General features: G+C 44.9%; 1 protein-coding gene across 1 annotated transcript in view; it reads right to left on the bottom strand.

The window, feature by feature from the left end:
- Positions 1-18663, bottom strand: part of l(2)gd1 (lethal (2) giant discs 1) — a 121553-nt gene that overhangs the window by 49178 nt on the left and 53712 nt on the right. The window contains exons 8-11 of the mRNA XM_045760573.2: positions 15345-15465; positions 8854-9042; positions 4945-5141; positions 2361-2513 (exon numbers count right to left, since the gene is read on the bottom strand). Of these exons, the coding sequence (XP_045616529.2) occupies positions 2361-2513; positions 4945-5141; positions 8854-9042; positions 15345-15465 (660 nt within the window). The remainder of the gene's footprint in view (positions 1-2360; positions 2514-4944; positions 5142-8853; positions 9043-15344; positions 15466-18663) is intronic.

Below are 18663 nucleotides of genomic sequence, written 5' to 3'. Positions count from 1 at the left end.
TCCTGTAATATCTCTGTGGCCCGATCATAGAAACTGAGTAAATTCGATACACAGGATCTTCCTGATCGAAAACCATACTGTCTGTCTGATATTATATCATTTCTCTCCAGGTGTTCTACCCATTTAGTTTTGATTAGCTTTTCCAATACTTTCACTATTACACTTGTCAATGATACAGGTCTATAATTGAGGGGGTCTTCCCTGCTGCCACTTTTGTAGATTGGAACTATGTTAGCCTGTTTCCACACGTCTGCTACGATTCCTGTACACAGGGATGCCTGAAAGATCAGGTGAAGTGGAATGCTGAGCTCAGATGCACATTCTCTCAGAACCCATGGTGAAACGCCATCTGGGCCAGCTGCTTTGTTCCTCCCGAGCTCCTTTAGCATATTTTCCACTTCATCTCTAGACACCTCTATCCGCTCTATGTTGTTCTCTGGAATTCTTATTGTGTCTGGTTCTCTGAAGATTTCATTTTGTACAAACACACTTTGGAACTTTTCATTTAATGTTTCACACATTTCCTTTTCATTTTCCGTGAATCTGTTTCCCATTTTCAACCTCTGGATATTATCCTTTACCTGCAATTTGTTGTTTATGAATTTGTAGAATAGGCCCGGTTCTGTTTTACATTTATCTGCTATCCCTTTTTCAAAATTTCTTTCTGCCTCTCTCCTTACTGCTGTATAGTTGTTTCTCGCATCTTTGTATCGCTGGTATGTTTGGGGGTTTGGCCTCTTCCTATACTGATTCCATTTTTGTGTCTTTTGGTCTCTTGCCCTCTCACAATTTCTGTCGAACCAATCCTGTTTTCTGGTCCTGCATCTCTGTTTTGGTATGAATGTTTGTGTGCCTTCCTCGTATAGTTTTAAAAATTTGGCATACATTTCATTTACTTCCCTGCCTAGCAACAATTCTGTCCAATTACACTCATTAAAAAAATTTTGAAGTTCCCCATAGTTGCCTCTCTTTAAATCGAGTTTATCAACTGTTTCAATGTCCCCATTTTCTTCTAGATGATATCTTAAAGCATATTTAATGTCTAACAGGACGTGATCACTCTTTCCCAAGGGAGGAAGGTACTGGATGTCAAAAATCTCTTCTTCTTTCCTGGTGAATACTAGATCCAGTACTGACGGTACATCTCCTTCCCTCATTCTTGTGGCTTGCTTTATGTGTTGATACAAGAATGTCTCCAGAATGAGGTTCACAAATCTGCATGTCCAAAAGTCCTCCGTTCTTGCTTCATAGGCCTCCCAGTCTATTGCTCTAAAGTTGAAGTCCCCCAGTATCAACAGTCGTGATTTATCTTTATCTGCTTGTACAATAATATCTCTCATGACCATTATGAGTCCCTCTCGTTTGTCATCCAGTTCTTCCTTTGTCCACGTGTTGCTTGCTGGTGGGCTGTAGGTATATACAATTATCAGGTTATCATCCTGATTCCAGACCTGCAATGCCATTATGTCAATATCTCGAGGGTTTTCAAATATTAACTCTTTTACCTTCAGGTGTTTTTTCACCAGTACAGCCACTCCTCCTCCCTTCCTAGTTTTCCTGTCACGTCTCCAAACTGAGTAGCCTCTTGGGAATATGACTTCATTTATTATATTTCCTTCAAGTTTCGTTTCTGATAATGCAACAATATCTGGGACCCTAAGCTGGATTATATCTTGCAACTCCAAAGTTTTTGACCTCACTCCATCTATGTTGGTATATACAATTTTCAGGAACATGTTCCCTTTTCCTTTGCTCTTTACTCCCCCTTCCACTACTGATCTTGTTGCTTTGTTTTTATGTACCATTTCACAAGCTTTCCAGTCCCTGTCACTTTGTAAAAAAAAGAATTTCTGTCTTCTTCATTTCTATCCCCATTTAGACGTTTTGCCTCAATTAAGTTCATTTTCAGCTTTTCTCTGTCTTCCTTGGAGAGGTCTTGTGTGTGTGTGTGTGTGTGTGTGTGTGTGTGTGTGTGTGTGTGTGTGTGTGTGTGTGTGTGTGTGTGTGTGTGTGTGCACGTGTTTGTTTTAGGCTTATATTGAGGTTTCCCCACCCCCAGGTTGAACTACTCATCTTCTCCAGGATGCAACCCCCACAACAGTTTACTAATTCCCTGGTACTTATTTACTTCTAGGTGAACAAAGGCAATAGGCTAAAGGAATGTGCCCAACCATTTATGTCCCACCTGGGAATCAAACTTGGAATTTCTAATCATGTGTTGAGAACGATCCCCTTCGGTTAGACTAAAAGGCCTTCCACCACTTCCTTTGTTCTTGTTCTTAAGTACATTGTATTTTTCCCAACACATTTAAGAAATCTCTGTCAGTAGACATAAACAATCTTTGTGTATATTTTCTTACTTTAATCTGAGCAACAAGGTCTTCCTCAAGTTTTGCATAAGTAATAGCAACATCTGCAGCTGTGGTGGGCGGAGCAACAACACAGTCATCCGCACTCACAAGTTCAAAATCCATGGCAGTTTGAGTGATCTGCTCTTGAGGAGGGACAGGTACCTACAACAGAAAATGTAATAAATCCCCATTAATGTACATTGACCGAGTTACTAAAGCTTTAAATACAATATTAAAGTAGGTTAATTAAACTTTGTCCATTTATTAAAGGTATATTATTTACATATGGTAAAAAAAATTAGCTTCCTTTCTGGTGCCAAAGTATACATACCAAACCAGTGAACCAAATCTTTTGAAAGCTTAAACTATTTTATGACGCTCGGACAACTTGTAAACTAATAATAATAACCAACTCTAGAGCAAAAAAATGTATAAATAAGAAATATTTCATACAATTTGTTAATCTTAAATTTAATAAGAACAAGAATGGGATGGAAAACAAGCACAATAAGGGGGAACATGGAAAACTACAGTATATATGATTTGAGAAAGATCTTTAGTCTGATATTGCTTAGGTAATGAACCAAGTTGGCAAAACAATAATAATTCTCATTGTTGAGAACAGGAAGCCTGAACTTAGGCTTATTAACCCTTAAGCTGCGCAATGCACCTGCAGGCCCACATCTGGGGTGCGCAACGCGCCTGCAGGCCCACATCTGGGGTGCGCAACGCGCCTGCAGGCCCACGTCTGGGGTGCGCAACGCGCCTGCAGGCCCATGTCTGGGGTGCGTAACGCGCCTGCAGGCCCATATCTGGGGTGCGCAACGCGCCTCCAGGTATTTATATTTTAAGCGTTCCATTCAAAACTCCCGCGGCTACATGGGGTTCACATCAGCTTCCTCAGGGCTCTTGTAAAGAGACGCCATCTTTAAAAAAAATCGTGGGCCACATTCCTGGGTCTGAGAGTCTCAATACTGAGTGAGCAACCAAGGCTGGCTCACAGCACTGCTGTTCAGCTTGTGACCAGAGCATCGCCTAATAATGTCAAAATATATATATATATAACTTGTATTATTTAGCCATGATAGTATTACAGAGGAGCCTGAGTGTGTAATGACTGTGTACAATATTCAAATATCAGTGACTCAATGCTGTTCACAATGTTCACAGCGCTAGCCACAGCACCACAGCATTATTTCGTCCATCTAGGATTCTTCAAACGACTTCCTAGGTTCCTTTACAAAATAAACTTGTGCTCAATTATTCATTTACACGATTTAGTGACCAGTATTGTGATAACAGCAGGATTGTGGTGATAATTAGCACTGTGCGTAGTATTGTGGGAGGAGGAATTGTGGTGAGGGAGCGAGGGAGAGAATCAAGGTAGCCTCACTGTGTGTGGCAGCCACTCTTGTTTTGCTCACCATTAGTGGTTCGTTATGGTGAACACATTTGTACATGGGTATATACAATGTGTGTATATAGTGTAATAACAGCAACAGGAGTATGTTGGGAGGAGCTATTTTGGTGAGGGAGGTCACGTAATTGTAGCTTCGTCTGCTGGCTGCTGTGTGACTTCTCATGCAGTGTATGGTGGCCACTGTAAAGTTTGGACACAATACTGGCTTACTTGCATAGTTCTGGTGAATACAACATGTAGATAGGTATACATAACATGTGTAGTGTAATAAAAACAATAACAGTATGGTGGGAGGAGCAATGTTGGCAAGTAATATGTTGGAGGAGTGAGAGAGACTGGCTAGTGTGGCAGCTGACACTCGCAGAGTTCTGAGTGTGTTGATGGTGAATGTATATAGTGTGTGATAGTGTATAGTGTGTAAATAGATTGTATATAACATAAATTAGCATGATGCATGGGAAATATGTGCAACATATGTATATACAGGTGTCATGCACGTAACAGTGTCTTCGGACAGTACGGATGTTCTACTGCCATGATATAGTGTACATGTTCATTATACGTAGGATTGGCATGAAAAAACAAATAAAATTATTTGGAGCTGTGGGCAAAAAAATGAACAAAAATATATTCATGGCATCTATAACCGGACGTGCTAGTGGCCCTGGGGGCATACGCCACGGGTGACCAGGGATTGATGACATCACGAGCGAACTTACGGACCCCATAGCAGCCAAAGTAAGTACAATTTTGACTTTTTGTTATCATATCTATACTCAGGGAAGGGTTTTCGACACTTTAAAAAAAAAAAAAAGAATTTTTTCCAGAGAATTTATTTCCTGCGCACTTGGGGGGTGTCATACAGTATTTGGAAACCGAGCAGTTGAGGGGTTAAGGTAACCCGTAAGTCAATTACTGATCTTCCCCAGGATGCAACCCACAACAGTTGCCTAACTCCCGGGTACCTATTTACACCCATTTTTGTCCCACTTGAACAGCACTAAAACCTAGGATTTGTTGTGAGTTGTGAACATTGACCATTGTTAAATGAGTATTGGAGGTGTAACAGCTACAAGGAATGTAGCGGATGCAGGTAAGTAAGCATTATCATACTCCAGTAGTTGTAAACACTTTCCCACTTAAATAAGAAAGGTAGAAGAGTAACAAACTTACCGTGTTCATATCAACTGGCAGTCCACCACGAGTTGCTTCAATGAGCTGGTCGAAGCCTTTGCTCATACGCAGGTATTCCTTAGCTTGCTCCATCTCTCCCCGTTTCTTGGCCTCCAAGGCTGCTTGTTTGAACTGTGTTTGTCTTTTAGTAAGGAATGCAAGTTGTTTTTCCACTCGAGACTGAGGAGCTTGTCTCACTAAAATTACATATTAACATAATCCATTAGAACATAATTAGAAATGCAGCATGAAAAATGCTTATAATCTTTCCTACCCACAAACAGATAAAAATGTATACGGAAGAACCCATCAATCATAAGAGAGAAAGAACTAATAAAGGAGCAATAGGAAAGTTTGCTAAGAATTAAAAAGCAAATTCAGTAAGAAATTAAAATGAAACCAGAAGGTATGCCTGGAAATTTAAAAAGAATATCAAAGGAGAGAATAAGAGAATAAGTCGGGCTGGGCCATCAATAGCCCAACCCGACTGGAGGAACCCCAAGCCCTGGCACAGCCCTTCCGAGAAAGCCGAGAACGGCCATCCCGGAGAACCAACAAGTCTGACACAGTACGACAACTAGATGAAGCCGTCTGCAGAAACTGTGTGATCACAGTCTCCACAAACAACAACAGACAAAACGGTAATGAAAACCTAAAAGCCAGGGCCTAAGCGTATTCCAAAGAAAGAGTGAGCACAGCCTGACGGCATGCGTGGCGAGGAACAAAGACATCTCCTCCTTGAGAATAGGTGCAAAGAGCTTCAACAGCACTGCTGAAGCCCTAGATGCTGAGGCCAGCGGACCAGATGAAGGCCCGGCACTCAATGGCTCCACATCCTCCTCAAGCTACGCCGAAGACAGCTCAAGAGGGGAAAAGAAGCGCAAGACCGAAGCCAAGTGCCCACGGTACGCAAATCCTCAGCGATCAAGGACGTTGAAAGGGTGAGAACCGGCACGTGCAGCTGCACAAGGCCAACATCCAGAGGAAGCACGGGGATAGAACGGTAGAAGTTTCTACAAACCTATAGAATGGTAGAAGTTTTTCGCCATTCAAGCGTGCGGGTCCGACAGAACCCATGCCATGCCCCAACGAAAAGAATGGGCAGTCTGCCAGTCAGGAAGACTCCGGAATTTCCAAACGCACCCAATACGGGGGAAGAAGAACTGAACTCAAATGAGGATGGAGCCATCATGGAGGCAGAATCTGAGTCTCGCAGGAGGTAAGCAGTAAGTGCCCCTCGAACCTCCTTAGATAAGATACGGAACCGAACCCGGGGAGGAGTCGACCCCAAATCATACTCATACAGGGAAGGGGGTAAGAAAACCCCTCCCCTTGCAACAACAAACCCCACGAAGAGGGCACCAACGCCCATGCAGGGTCAAAGGGGGCTCAAGTCCCACATGTCAACTCCTTCCCAGCCCCAGAATCCTCCAAACCAGGACCCAGGGCAGAGCAGTCCTCCATACCCTCTATCCATAAAGAAAATGCAGAAAAGAAGGGGGCCTGCTGGTGGGACCCAGAAGCCTTGGCAGGAGGAACCAGCTCAAATGCCTCTGTCCCAAACCTGAAGCGGACAGCCCCGAAGCTGCCCGAGTCTCATTTAAATCCTGCCCTCGACTCCGAAATCATCAGACGTTTGGAAGCCTGAAGCAGGAGGAAGAGGGGAGGGAGTGGAACAGGGTGAATAACAGGGGAAAGACCAGGGAGCGCAGACTGAACCAAAGTCGAGGCAACTAACGCCCCCAGGTCCGGGTCCCTATAACCAAAACGGGGCAGCCTCGGGGCACCCGGGTGGGCAACCAACCTAGTACATTGCAGATGCTGCCTGTACCAGTATATCAATGTCAGCAGTGGGTAAAATGGAGAACTAGCAGAGAGCATGACTTGCAAGACTCAGGGTCAAAGGTGTCATTGACCCAACAGGCAACATCATGGAGGCAAAAACAGTGACTGTCACCCTAAAAACAAGGGCACACAGCAACCTTCAAACTTGCAGGAGGCAAGGTTGAACCCAAAAGATGCATCCATAGGTCTAATTAGCCCCAATGGGAATTTCCAGGACCTGTAGGCTGACTGCTATGGGAAGCCAAGTCAAGGTACAGCAAAACCAGCTGGGCCCAAACTAATAAGGGAATCTGCTAAAGCTGAACACCTGTAATGTGTACAATCATGGGCACCTAGAGGAGGGCCACCCAAACAACAGAAGTGGACCAATAGCAAACCAGGCAAACCCCCCATCCCCAGGCAAGGAAAACAAAAATAAAATAAAACCTCCGCACAAGTACAATGTCCCCAGAGGAACTGAAACCTGCCGCCGTGTTGGTAGGCGAGCTGCACTGTACCTTGCGCCCCTACTAGCAAACAATGGGATGCTTGAGGGAGCCGACGTGGAGTGGACAGCACGCTGGACATGTGATCCTGTGGTCCCGAGTTCGATCCCGGGCGCTGGCGAGAAACATTGGGCAGAGTTTCTTTCACACTATGCCCCTGTTACCTAGCAGTAAATAGGTACCTGGAAGTTAGTCAGCTGTCACGGACTGCTTCCTGGGTGTGTGTGTGTTTGTGTGTGTGTGTGTGTGATGCGAAAAAAAAAAATAGTAGTAGTAGTAGTTAGAAACAGTTGATTGACAGTTGAGAGGTGGGCCGAAAGAGCAGAGCTCAACCCCCGCAAGCACAACTAGGTGAACACAAGTAGGTGAATACAATACAACTTTCTACCCAAGGCCAAATAAAAGTCACAAAAACCCCAGTTGGCCCCAAGGGCAGAGTAAGAGCTGAGCGCCAAAGACCTCTACGGAAGCGGTCCCTGAAAGTTCTATGGAAGGGAACCCTAGAACCCAAAGGTAGTACTTACAGGGCGCCTAGAGAAGAGAACCCTAAGCACATGCAGCCCCAGTACTCTCAAAGTTATTCTGGCCACTGTGCTACACACACAGCAGAACACACCACTAAGGTACACAACTGCTTAGGAACCTGGGGCCAGAGTCAATATCCACCCCGGACAGCATCAGCCAACAAACTGGAGTGGTTGGATAGCCGGTGCGTAGGGTCCGGAGCTCCCCCCCCCTTCCCCTCCCAGGGAGGGAAGGACTGCACAGACAAGCAGTGTGACGGTGGAGTCTGGCATTTGCTGGCTTGCTTGTTTTTAAGTAGGGAGAGTTCTGCCTCTCCATTTGATCTTTGGTTGCAATTTTCTTACCATGTGGAGTCTGTTTTGTTATGCCTACTTTTCTGGGTGCCAAACCCAGTCGATGGCAGACAGGGAATGTCTCCAAATACATGGGGATTTCCATAGGCCATTGCTCCCTTTGCCTCTCTGAGGGGGCCAGGTTCTGGCTCGTGGTCCCCGGTAGGCTGAACAACAATTAACTGATGCACCAGATTAATATAATAAATATCAGCCTGATAGCTCCAGGGAACCGAAGGGGCTCTCCTCAGAAAAAGTAGCAAGCAAGTGAATGAGGTGAAAAGGGAAGTAGTCAAGGCAAATGCAATACTATACATAATTTATGTGTAGAAATGGTAAGTAATAGGATCAGGAGCCATTGAAATTGGCAACATAAAAGGTGGCAACATAAAAGGCTTAAGCTTGCTCTGCAATCATATACAGGCGAGTATACACACATTCAGAGATACAAAAATGCATCTCACACACACATTATTCACTCACTCACTCTACCTCAGACTTGGAGAGTGAGTATTTTAAAGTTATCAGTCCCACATATAATATATAAACACACTAGACTAGTAAGAATTTCTCAATACAGAAAATATATACCCCTCTCATTAATAGTATATCTACACAACCCTCTATCCAAGAGATAAGTATACATTTATATAATATATGTGTTCTGCAACTATCATAATTATAATACAATGCAGAAATGTACAGTAGTGTATACAACTCACCATTCATTGGTGGAGGTGGATGAGGGGCAGCAACAGGTAACTGGCCTGCTATCTTGGGTTGCTTTGGTGGAGGCCCTGCTGAACTATCTTGGTTGCTTTCCACAGCAGATGCAGAAGTGGTAGTAGGAGCAGTAGGAAGAGCGTCAGCAGGAGTTGGCTTAATAGCCACACCAGGGATAGGAGGAAAGCCTAAAGAATAAACAGAGACATTCTTGGTATAGAATCCATTTTATCATTCAGTTATCTATTAATCAATATTTAAAACTTGTACTAACAAATGTATATGTACCCGTGTCTTAATTATAATCCGAAGTTTGGTTTAACACAGGAATTCAAATGTCTATGTGCACTAGTACTGTACTATATTGCAAGTATTAGTTCCTAATTCAAAATAGGAGTTACAAAAGAAAAATCCAGTATTGAATGTAATGAAACGCCATTTTCTGGGTGAGTCCCGGAGGCTCTACAAAGCATACCGAGCATACCGGGCTAATATGTATGAATTAGACCGTAGCATCAGTCAATTTAATTGGAGTTCTATGCCTACCGAGGACCACAAGCCAGAACCTGGCCCCCTCAGAGAGGCACAAGGAGCAATTGCATATGGAAACCCCCATGTGGTTGGAAGCATTCTATGTCTGCCATCTACTGGGTTAGGCACCCAGAAAGGTAGGCTTCCCAAAACAAACTACAGATGGTTAAAAATTGCGATCGAAAGCCGAACTAGCAAGCAGAACTCCCTAAACCGAAAACAAGCAAACAAGCATGAAGTCATCATTGCCGCTGTCTGAGCAGCTTCCCCCTCCCTGGGATGGGGAAGGGAGAGCCCCACACCCACCCCCCCGTGCCGGCTATCCAACATCAGTTTAGAGGCTGAATGTCAAAAACTTGAATAAACTGCCGACTGGAGGGAGGGAGGGTTGCCAGGGAGCCTCCGGGACTCATCCAGAAAATGGCATTTCATTATATTCAATGCTGGTTTTTTGTAGAGAACTCCTCCGGCTCCCGCCACTCACTCCTCAACTCAAAGTCGAGATAACAGGCTGCAACATGTGACCCCACGGCTACACATGCCCGAATAGGGCCAGGAACATTAACAAGGTACTGTGCAGCCAGGCCCCCAGTTCAATCGCCAAGAACCCCACATCCGAATGTCAGCCCAGGAAATGTTACCAAAAACAGCAGCCAAAGCTGTGAACTTCCGAACGTTGTGGGCACGGGGCTAGACCGCAGGCTGGCTGGACAGAATAACCCTGTGGACGACCTGGGAGACCCACACCCTGGAACAGTAAAGAAGGGGAAACCAGGTCCACCCAAAGCGTGTCTCCAGCCACTGAGGCCGTGGCTTGCAAGTAACACCGAAGAGCCGCAACCGAACAGAAGATATGATGCATCCCTGGCCCAACCAATCAAGCATCAACAACCCAAGGACCCCTCTGGAAAGTAGCAGCCTCATTCTTCTCCAGAAAAGAAGGAGACGGCTGCAAACGAAACAAACCGACCACCAAGACCGAAAGAGTAGAAAACTCTGTGCCAGAGGAGAGCATGAAACTCACCGACCCGACCCCTAGAGGCCAATGCCAAGAAGAAAAGGGCCTTAGAAAAACAATCCTGAACCAAAGGGGCCACCACAAACTGAGGAAAACAGAGCACCTGGTCACACGACCAGGACGACTCAGGCGGGGCAAGAGCAGGATGGAGGTGAAACAATGCTTGAGATCTATCTTGAGGTTATCTTGAGATGATTTCGGGGCTTTTTTTTTAAGTGTCCCCGCGGCCCGGTCCTCGACCAGGCCTCCACCCCCAAGAAGCAGCCCGTGACAGCTGACTAACACCCAGGTACCTATTTTACTGCTAGGTAACAGGGGCATAGGGTGAAAGAAACTCTGCCCAATGTTTCTCGCCGGCGCCTGGGATCGAACCCAGGACCACAGGATCACAAGAGATAGCTTGCGGAATGGAACAGAAGTGACATCCATTCTGAACGCAAGCTGAAGCGGCTCCGCCAGTGCCGCACGATATGAGGCAACAGTATTCGGCATAAGATGATGGTCCTGAAAAAGCCAAGAGAGAAAGGACAAAACAACCTGATCAGAAATCGAAGATAACCCACGAAGAGACAGAGACGAAAGGACCGCCAGGAAACTTCATACGGCCACCGAGACGAAAACACGCAGGAGGCACACCATCACTATCAGAAGGGGAAGGACACGAAGCCACCTGATCACCATACAAGTGGTGATAAACCCGTGTCAGAAAGACCAGATGTGAAGATCGGAGGAAAAGATCAAACCAGCCACATACCTGACTGGACCGATCTGTTGAAAGAGGCAGAGCCGCGGAAAGTACTCCGGGTTCGCACACACTGAGCAAGCAGCGCTTGAAACCAAAGGCTGGGCCGGCCATCAAGGGGCCACAGGACTACTCTCCCCTATTAAGTCTCCAAACTAAGCCAGAACCTGAAGCAACAGCTGGACTGGGAAAAAGAGGTACAGGTAACCTCCACCTCAATTAGTCCTGCCAAAAGGCATCAACCCGGGGAAGGCTGCCACATATACTGGGAGATGCCTCGACCATGCTGACACAAAGAGGTCCACCATTGAGCGCCTGTACATCTGGCAGAACCAACTGAAGGAGTCAGCATTGACACATCCATTACGTGGAGAGTGGAATGAACCGAGACAGGCTGTGAACTCCCGCACCGTGCTGTGAGCCTAATGGAAGGACGGACCCCACCAACCCTGGCTGGCCTGGTGAGCACTAGTCACAAAGCCCCAGCTGAGAGACGACGCATCCATGAACACATCGAGCAAGGGCTCAGGTAGGTGCCATGGCAATGAATCCCCCAAAAAACGAAGAGGAAGGGTTCGCAAGGCCCCCCCTCCCAGGATCCAATCCCTGTGATAGCGAGAACGTCAGAAGGGACGTCCCGACGGGTCGACCAGCAAGGCGAAGTTCAGACTCCCGCACAGCTCCTTGAACAACAGACGAGTGGCCCCTGACCCCGAGTGCCCTCCAAAAATAGTCCAAGGCGGGGCTGCAGCTGCAGCAACACCGCTGGAGGGAGAGACGAGGAAGCAGTACGAGGGTCCCACACAAGACCCAGCAAAGTCCGAACCTGTGAGGGAACCAAATAGGATTTCCTCCATTTCACCAAGAAGCCAAACCTGGCAAGCTGGGAAAGAATCAAATCCCTGGCGAGCAGACACACGACACCAGCTGGAGGCCCAAACCAGCCAGTCGTCGAAATAGGCCTGAACCCGGACCCCTAGCAAACGCAAACAAGCCACCACGACCCAGGCAAGGCATATAAAAATGCGAGGAGCCAGATTCAAGCTGAATAGAAGGCAGTGAAAGCAGTAAGCATGCCAGCCCACAACAAAACCAAGCCAGTCCCTGAACCCCGGATGAACCAGGACATGCCACTATGCGTCCCGGAGGTCCAGAGACACCATCCAAGCATCCGGCACCAAAAGAAGCTAGACCTGGGTCAGAATGGTCATCCAAAAGAAGGGGCAAAAGACCCATGGGTTCAGACGGGACAAGTCCAGAATGAACCTCAGATCCGCACAGTCCCGTTTCGGCATTGGAAACAGGCGTGAAACCCTCCTGAGGGATGCCGTCGTTTTGACCACGCCCAAGCATACCCACTCCAGGATGACCTGACAGAGCGCAGGAGAAGAGCCCTGCCCCTCTAAACCCGAACCCCCCGAAGGAGGAGGAGCTACCCATCGCCACCGGAGGCCGGAAGAATTGACCCGAAATGCCCACGAATCATGGGACCAGTCATGGGCAAACAGAGCAAGCCTCTCCCCCCTCAACAGAGCAAACTGTGAAAGGGCCAACGATCCTTACGAGAAGCCAAACAACGAGCAGACCAGACACTGTCGGCTCCGACCCTGAACCCTGGCATGACCCTCCAGGCAGGATGCCCGCGGCCACCTCCATCCCCCACCCTGGAGAACCATCAAGTCCAACATGGGACAGCAACTAGACGAAGCCACCTACAGATACTGCACAACCGAAGACTCTGCAAACAGCAACAGCAAAATGGGGATAAAAATCTACGAGTCAGGGGCCCAAACAGATTCCAAAGAGTGAGTGAGCACCTCCTGTCAGCACACGAGGCAAGAAGCAAAGAACAGAGACATCACTTCCTTCAGAATCGCCGCAAACAACTCCAACAAGGCAGCCGATGCCCGAACCGCCTCCACATCCTCCGCGAGCCAATCCAAAGACAGCTTAAGCAGGAAAAAGAGGCGCAAGACCGAAGCTAAATGCCCACGGGCACGCAAGTCCTAAGCCACCAAGGACGCCAAAAGGGCGGGAACAAGCACGTGAAGCTGTACCTGGCCGATATCTCGAGGAAGAACAGGGGTGAAAAACACACATTGAGGTGCTCAAACTAGCCCCCCCCAGGTAAACCTGAACCACCATAATGGTTTCCCGCCACTCAAGCATGCGGGTCCGACAGAACACATGCCACACTCCCAAAGAAAAGAAACAGCAGTCTGCCAATCAGGAGGACTCCGTTACCTCATAACTCACTCAGTAAGGAAAAAGAGTAACCGAACTCAAATGAAGAAGGATCCATTGTAGTGCCGAAATCCGGGTCTCACAGGAGGTACGAAACAATGACCTCCTGAACCTCTTTAGGCAGAATGCAAGAAGCCGAAAACCTCCGGAAAGAGAGAACTGAGGATTCCAAGGGAACCTGGAACCAAACCCGAGGAGGAGTCGAACTCATATCAAACTCATACAGAATGGGGGGGGGGGGGATAAGAAAAGCCTTTCCTCTACAACAAGCCCCGCACTGATGGTACCAACACCCAAGCGTCGTCAAACGGGGCCCGCGCCCCGCGCCGAGGGTACCAACACCCAAGCTGCGTCAAACGGGGCCCAAGCTGAAGTCAACTCCTCCCCAGCTCCTGGATCCTCCACATCAGGGTCTGGGACGAATGACCGCCACTCAACACATCAGCCTCAGAACTGAGGTTGGATAGCCAGCGTGTGGGGATGTTAACAAGACGTTATGCTTGTTTGCTTGTTTTCGGTTTGGGGAGTTCGGCTTTCGGTCACAATTTTTAACCAGCTGTAGTTTGTTTTGGGATGCCCACCTTTCTGGGTGCCTAACCCGGTAGATGGCAGACGTAGAATAAGGGGGTTTCTCTAGGCCACTGCTCCTCGTGCCTCTCTGAGAGGGCCAGGTTCTGGCTCGTGGTCCCCAGTAGACATAGAACTCCAACTGAAATGACTGATGCCACAGTCTAATACATGCATATCAGCTCGGAAAGCTCCTGGGAGCCGGAGGGGCTCTACACAGAAAACAATATTCTCACTAGCTTGTCACAAAATCCAGTTTCACAAATATCCAGCCAAGTTAAAAACATACATCTTCCAATCTTACTCAAGTCAGTGATCAAGAAGTGATCACAGGCTCGAGAATGCATTAACTCTGAAACAATTTGGGGTCAGTAATGCTACTACATCTATAACTACATTTTTCTCATGAATATTGTACTCCTGTAATTTATGATAATGTATTTACATATCTGACAATATATTTACTGTATTTTAGGTCTCTTAAAAATTTCTTGCTCATTCATTGTACATACTACTGTACCCTACTACACCAGTACTTTATATAGCTTTCCTCCGTTAACTCTTGGCTCAATATACATAAATAACTAAATTTAGTTTTCTCTAGCTATGTTATTTGCTACTCAAACTCCAGACTCACATTTGAAGTACAATAATTCATTAAAATTTACTATTCTGCTGGCTATTTATATTAAGGAATTTTAACTTTTAGGAACAAACTGTATTTATGCAAACAATTCATACTTGAAGTACTGTACCATATCTTATGGCAGATCTGGTGTTCTCTGTTGAAATGTTTGAACTGTAACATTCAGTATGTGGGAAATACCTTACGATTAGGTATAATCGTGAGGTATTACAATACCTCACAAATACCTAACTTTAAACACTATTTTGAGCATATGGGTATTTCTTACCATATTGGTCTGCCTCTTAGGTAATGTGCATCCTCTGCTATTAGAGATCACAGCAAGGATAAGGGCCACCCTTTCACTTATAGCGATTTCATTGTTTGTTTTGTAGTTAATCTTACCATGAACTTAACACTTTAGAAAGTAACAGCATTTCAATTATTAGAATAAGACCCAAGTTGAACAGCTCAGAGATCGCTGCAAAAATTTGGTACTCAAAACATTAATAAATCATAATAAATATGAGATTGATGTTTTGTTTCAAGTGAAGGTTAGACATACAGTATGTATTTATGAGTTTGGGTAGATCTAAATAGCAGCTTCCATGTATTGGCTAGTAGGTCTTCTGCAGTTATCTTTATTCTTATGTCCTTATCATTCTTAAATACATAGTTTCAAATTATATACAAGAAATCATAACAATATATAATATGATATTCTTAAAAAAATACCTTGGGACTTAAAACTCTGCCATCTTACCAGGAGGAGTAGGAAGTTCATCAAAGTCTACAGGTTTTCGAGCTTTGTGCTTCTTAATGGCATCTTCATACTGCTTCATAATGCGTTGATTCATACGTTCTTTACGAGCATTTTCCTCTATCTACAGAGGAGTAGGGTAAGGTAATTATCAGGAGAAAGCCATTATGACTACTGTATATAATAATTGGAAAGAACACAGGGATAAGGATTTAAGATAGGACAGAGATAGGAATAGTGTCCAATCACTTGGACAGTCTGGAATTGAATGCTTATCTGCAAAAAGTGAGACCGTCCCTCTATCATTCAGTCCAAGTACAGAGCAGTGTAATTAAGAAAGGCTATATAAGCATAAATGAGGTAACAATTCTCTGCACTGAAGGCAATTTTCTCCAAAAATCCAGAATTCAATACAATATTTCTGCACAATTTTGTTACCAGTAATATTTTATCATATCTAACAGTTATTACCTTAAACTAGTCTCTGATGCTAGGCTTACATTCCATTTGCTTATTGCTATATGCTATCTAAACCTCTCTCTCTCATATATCTCTACTACTATACTGAATATTACTCCACTTGAGCATGCTTCATAAACAGAGTCCTTTACTGTTTTATACAAACTTATTCATTCATTAGTAAGTACTTTCATCCATGGGTCATTTCAGAATAAAGAGCCCAATGGGTTTAGCCACTGTGCTGCGCCAACCGAGAAAACTCGGGTCGGTTAGAAACTGCGCCAACCGAGAAAACACCTTTTGAATATTTGGTACCCATTCAAAATATGCGCGGGGTAGGTTGTGTACGAAATGGACTCTTAGGACCTCCAGAGAGAGGCAGCCATATCTTCAGTGATGATACATCTGATACAAGTACCATAGATGAACAGTGCTAGCAGCTACCATGATGGTGTTTTCCATAGATATTTTCAAGAATAGCTGAATTTCTTCCAGAATGCCTGAATCTCTTCCAGATTGACTGACACTCTTCGAGAATGGTGTAATCTTCCAGATTGACAGACACTCTTTGAGAATGACTGAATCTCTACCAGTGTGGGACCTTACAAAGCGATCTTTTCAAGACTACCTTATAAATTGATCTTTTCCTATAATCTTTTCAAGACTAGCTTATGCTTTACTAGTTTGGCTACATACCACCTACAAATACTAAAGCCATAGGTGTACGTGAGTGCATTATTTGCAAACACACAGAACAAAGAAACAAGAAGCGAAAATCTATCTGTACCTAGTGCAATGAGAGCGAAGTCACGCTGTGTACCATGGACTACTTCGTTGATTATTACTCACTTCCTAGGTACTGAATGTGTAATACAGTGTTACTGTGTAGTGTGTGAAACAGTACATATTGTAACTTCAGTGAATTTTTAACATGTAATATTAAGACAATAAACATTTATTATGGACACATTACTGACACAAGTATCACAGTTCAATGGAACATTATGAACGTTCTACTGTATACATACAGTATTGTAAAAGACAAATATGCATTATATACAATAAAAAACAAAACAAAACAAATAAAACTACATTGGAAATACATAGAACAAATAATTGAACATATATTTGTGGCAACTCGCAGTGCTTGAATGGCCCGAGGGACCACCTCTGGGAGCTTCACACACCGGCGACCAGCCCCTGATGACATCACGGCGCACTTTGTCCACGTCCCCATAGCTAAACTAAGTGGAATTTGGTATTTATTTTTACACAGACATGATCAGGGAAGGGAATTTATCATTTTACAAACAAAAAATTATTTTTGGGGAACACTTGACTTCATACTCACAGGGGGAATGTCACAATAAACTCGGCGCATCACAGTGGTTAAGCATACTGTAACCCCGCGATTATCCGGGATTTAAACATCCGGAAAACGCCCTTATATGGCCAAAATCGTGATCGGATAAAGTTATCACAATATCTGGCCAAAATGGCCACAGGAACTGGATAAAAGCTGGTTTGGCTGGATGAAAATTCGGCCATACTGTATTAATCCCATCTGTGGCTCTAGACGCATGGTGGAGGAGGGGGTGGGGTAGGTGGGTGGTGTCGGGAGAGTGGGAGGGGAGCATCGGGAGGGACCACCTGGGTACAGGAATTACCATTAATTTTAGAACAATTAATCATAGCCAAAACAAATGAAATAAGTACTAGTAATTATGTAATAACAAATAAATAAGTTTCCTAAAAGCAATGTGCACAGGCTGAAGTTTCCTTCAAAAATATTGTGAGTTTTTTTTCCTCCTGGCGGCCCACGTAACGTGCTATAGCTGCCCCACCCCAAGTGGACCCGTCCAACACTGGTCAACCCATGTGCGTCTGTCCCTCATGTTATACACAGTGCTGCGCCATTTGTGAAATATTTTTTTAAATAACTTTTTTATTTTCATAGTAACTTTAAACATTTTTGGCCAAGACTATGTCTGGCAGCAGCATCACTCGTTCTGGAGGTGTTAAGAGGAAGAAGGTTGTCCTAGCAATTAAAGACAAGTTATGTGTTGTTCAACCAGTGAGGCATCACAGGCAGCCAAATGCCTTCAACAAGTGAGGCGCCACAGGCTAGCCAAGCGCCTTCAACAAGTGAGGCACCACAGGCAAGCCAAGCGCTTTCAACAAGTGAGGCACCACAGGCAAGCCAAGCGCCTTCAACAAGTGAGGCGCCACAGGCAAGCCAAGCACCTTCAACAAGTGAGGCGCCACAGGCAAGCCAAGCGCCTTCAACAAGTGAGGCGCATGCAAGCGCTTCAACAAGTGAGGCCTCACAGGCAACCCAAATGCCTTCAACCAGTGAGGCTTCAGCAGCTGGCAGTCAAAATTAACTTTTCGTAATGAACTGTACAGTAATTTTAAGTGTTAATTTTAGTGTTGTGTTAGTATAGGTTACATAAATTGTTAAAAATTCTTAACTTCAAAATGTGTGGCATCAATCAAGAAGACGAAGACCAACAAGGTAAATTGAGGTTTCTAGTTGAATTTTTAATAATTATATGTGGCAAGGCAATTCAAATTAAGTTGTTTGTAGTATAAAAATAGTTGGAAATGGTCACTTTTGGACTCGTAGGTGAAAAAGTACCATTATCCGAAAAATGTGATAATCCGGCTGGGGGTCCTTCCCATATAGTCCGGATGATCGAGTGGAGACAGTATATCACATCTTAATTTGGCTCCACAAGTCTTATGGCACTGCCTAGAAAACTGCTCTCTTACCTCCTCTCATTATCAAAATTCTTTAATTCAGAGAAGAGCTGTTTATCTGATCAGTACACCTGATCTCATATCTAAGATTGAATCAACCTCC

Source organism: Procambarus clarkii, chromosome 63 (genome assembly GCF_040958095.1).
Source record: "Procambarus clarkii isolate CNS0578487 chromosome 63, FALCON_Pclarkii_2.0, whole genome shotgun sequence".
NCBI classification, from domain to species: domain Eukaryota; kingdom Metazoa; phylum Arthropoda; class Malacostraca; order Decapoda; family Cambaridae; genus Procambarus; species Procambarus clarkii.
Note: the sequence above shows the minus strand (reverse complement) of the source record. Positions and strands in the feature narration are given on the sequence as shown.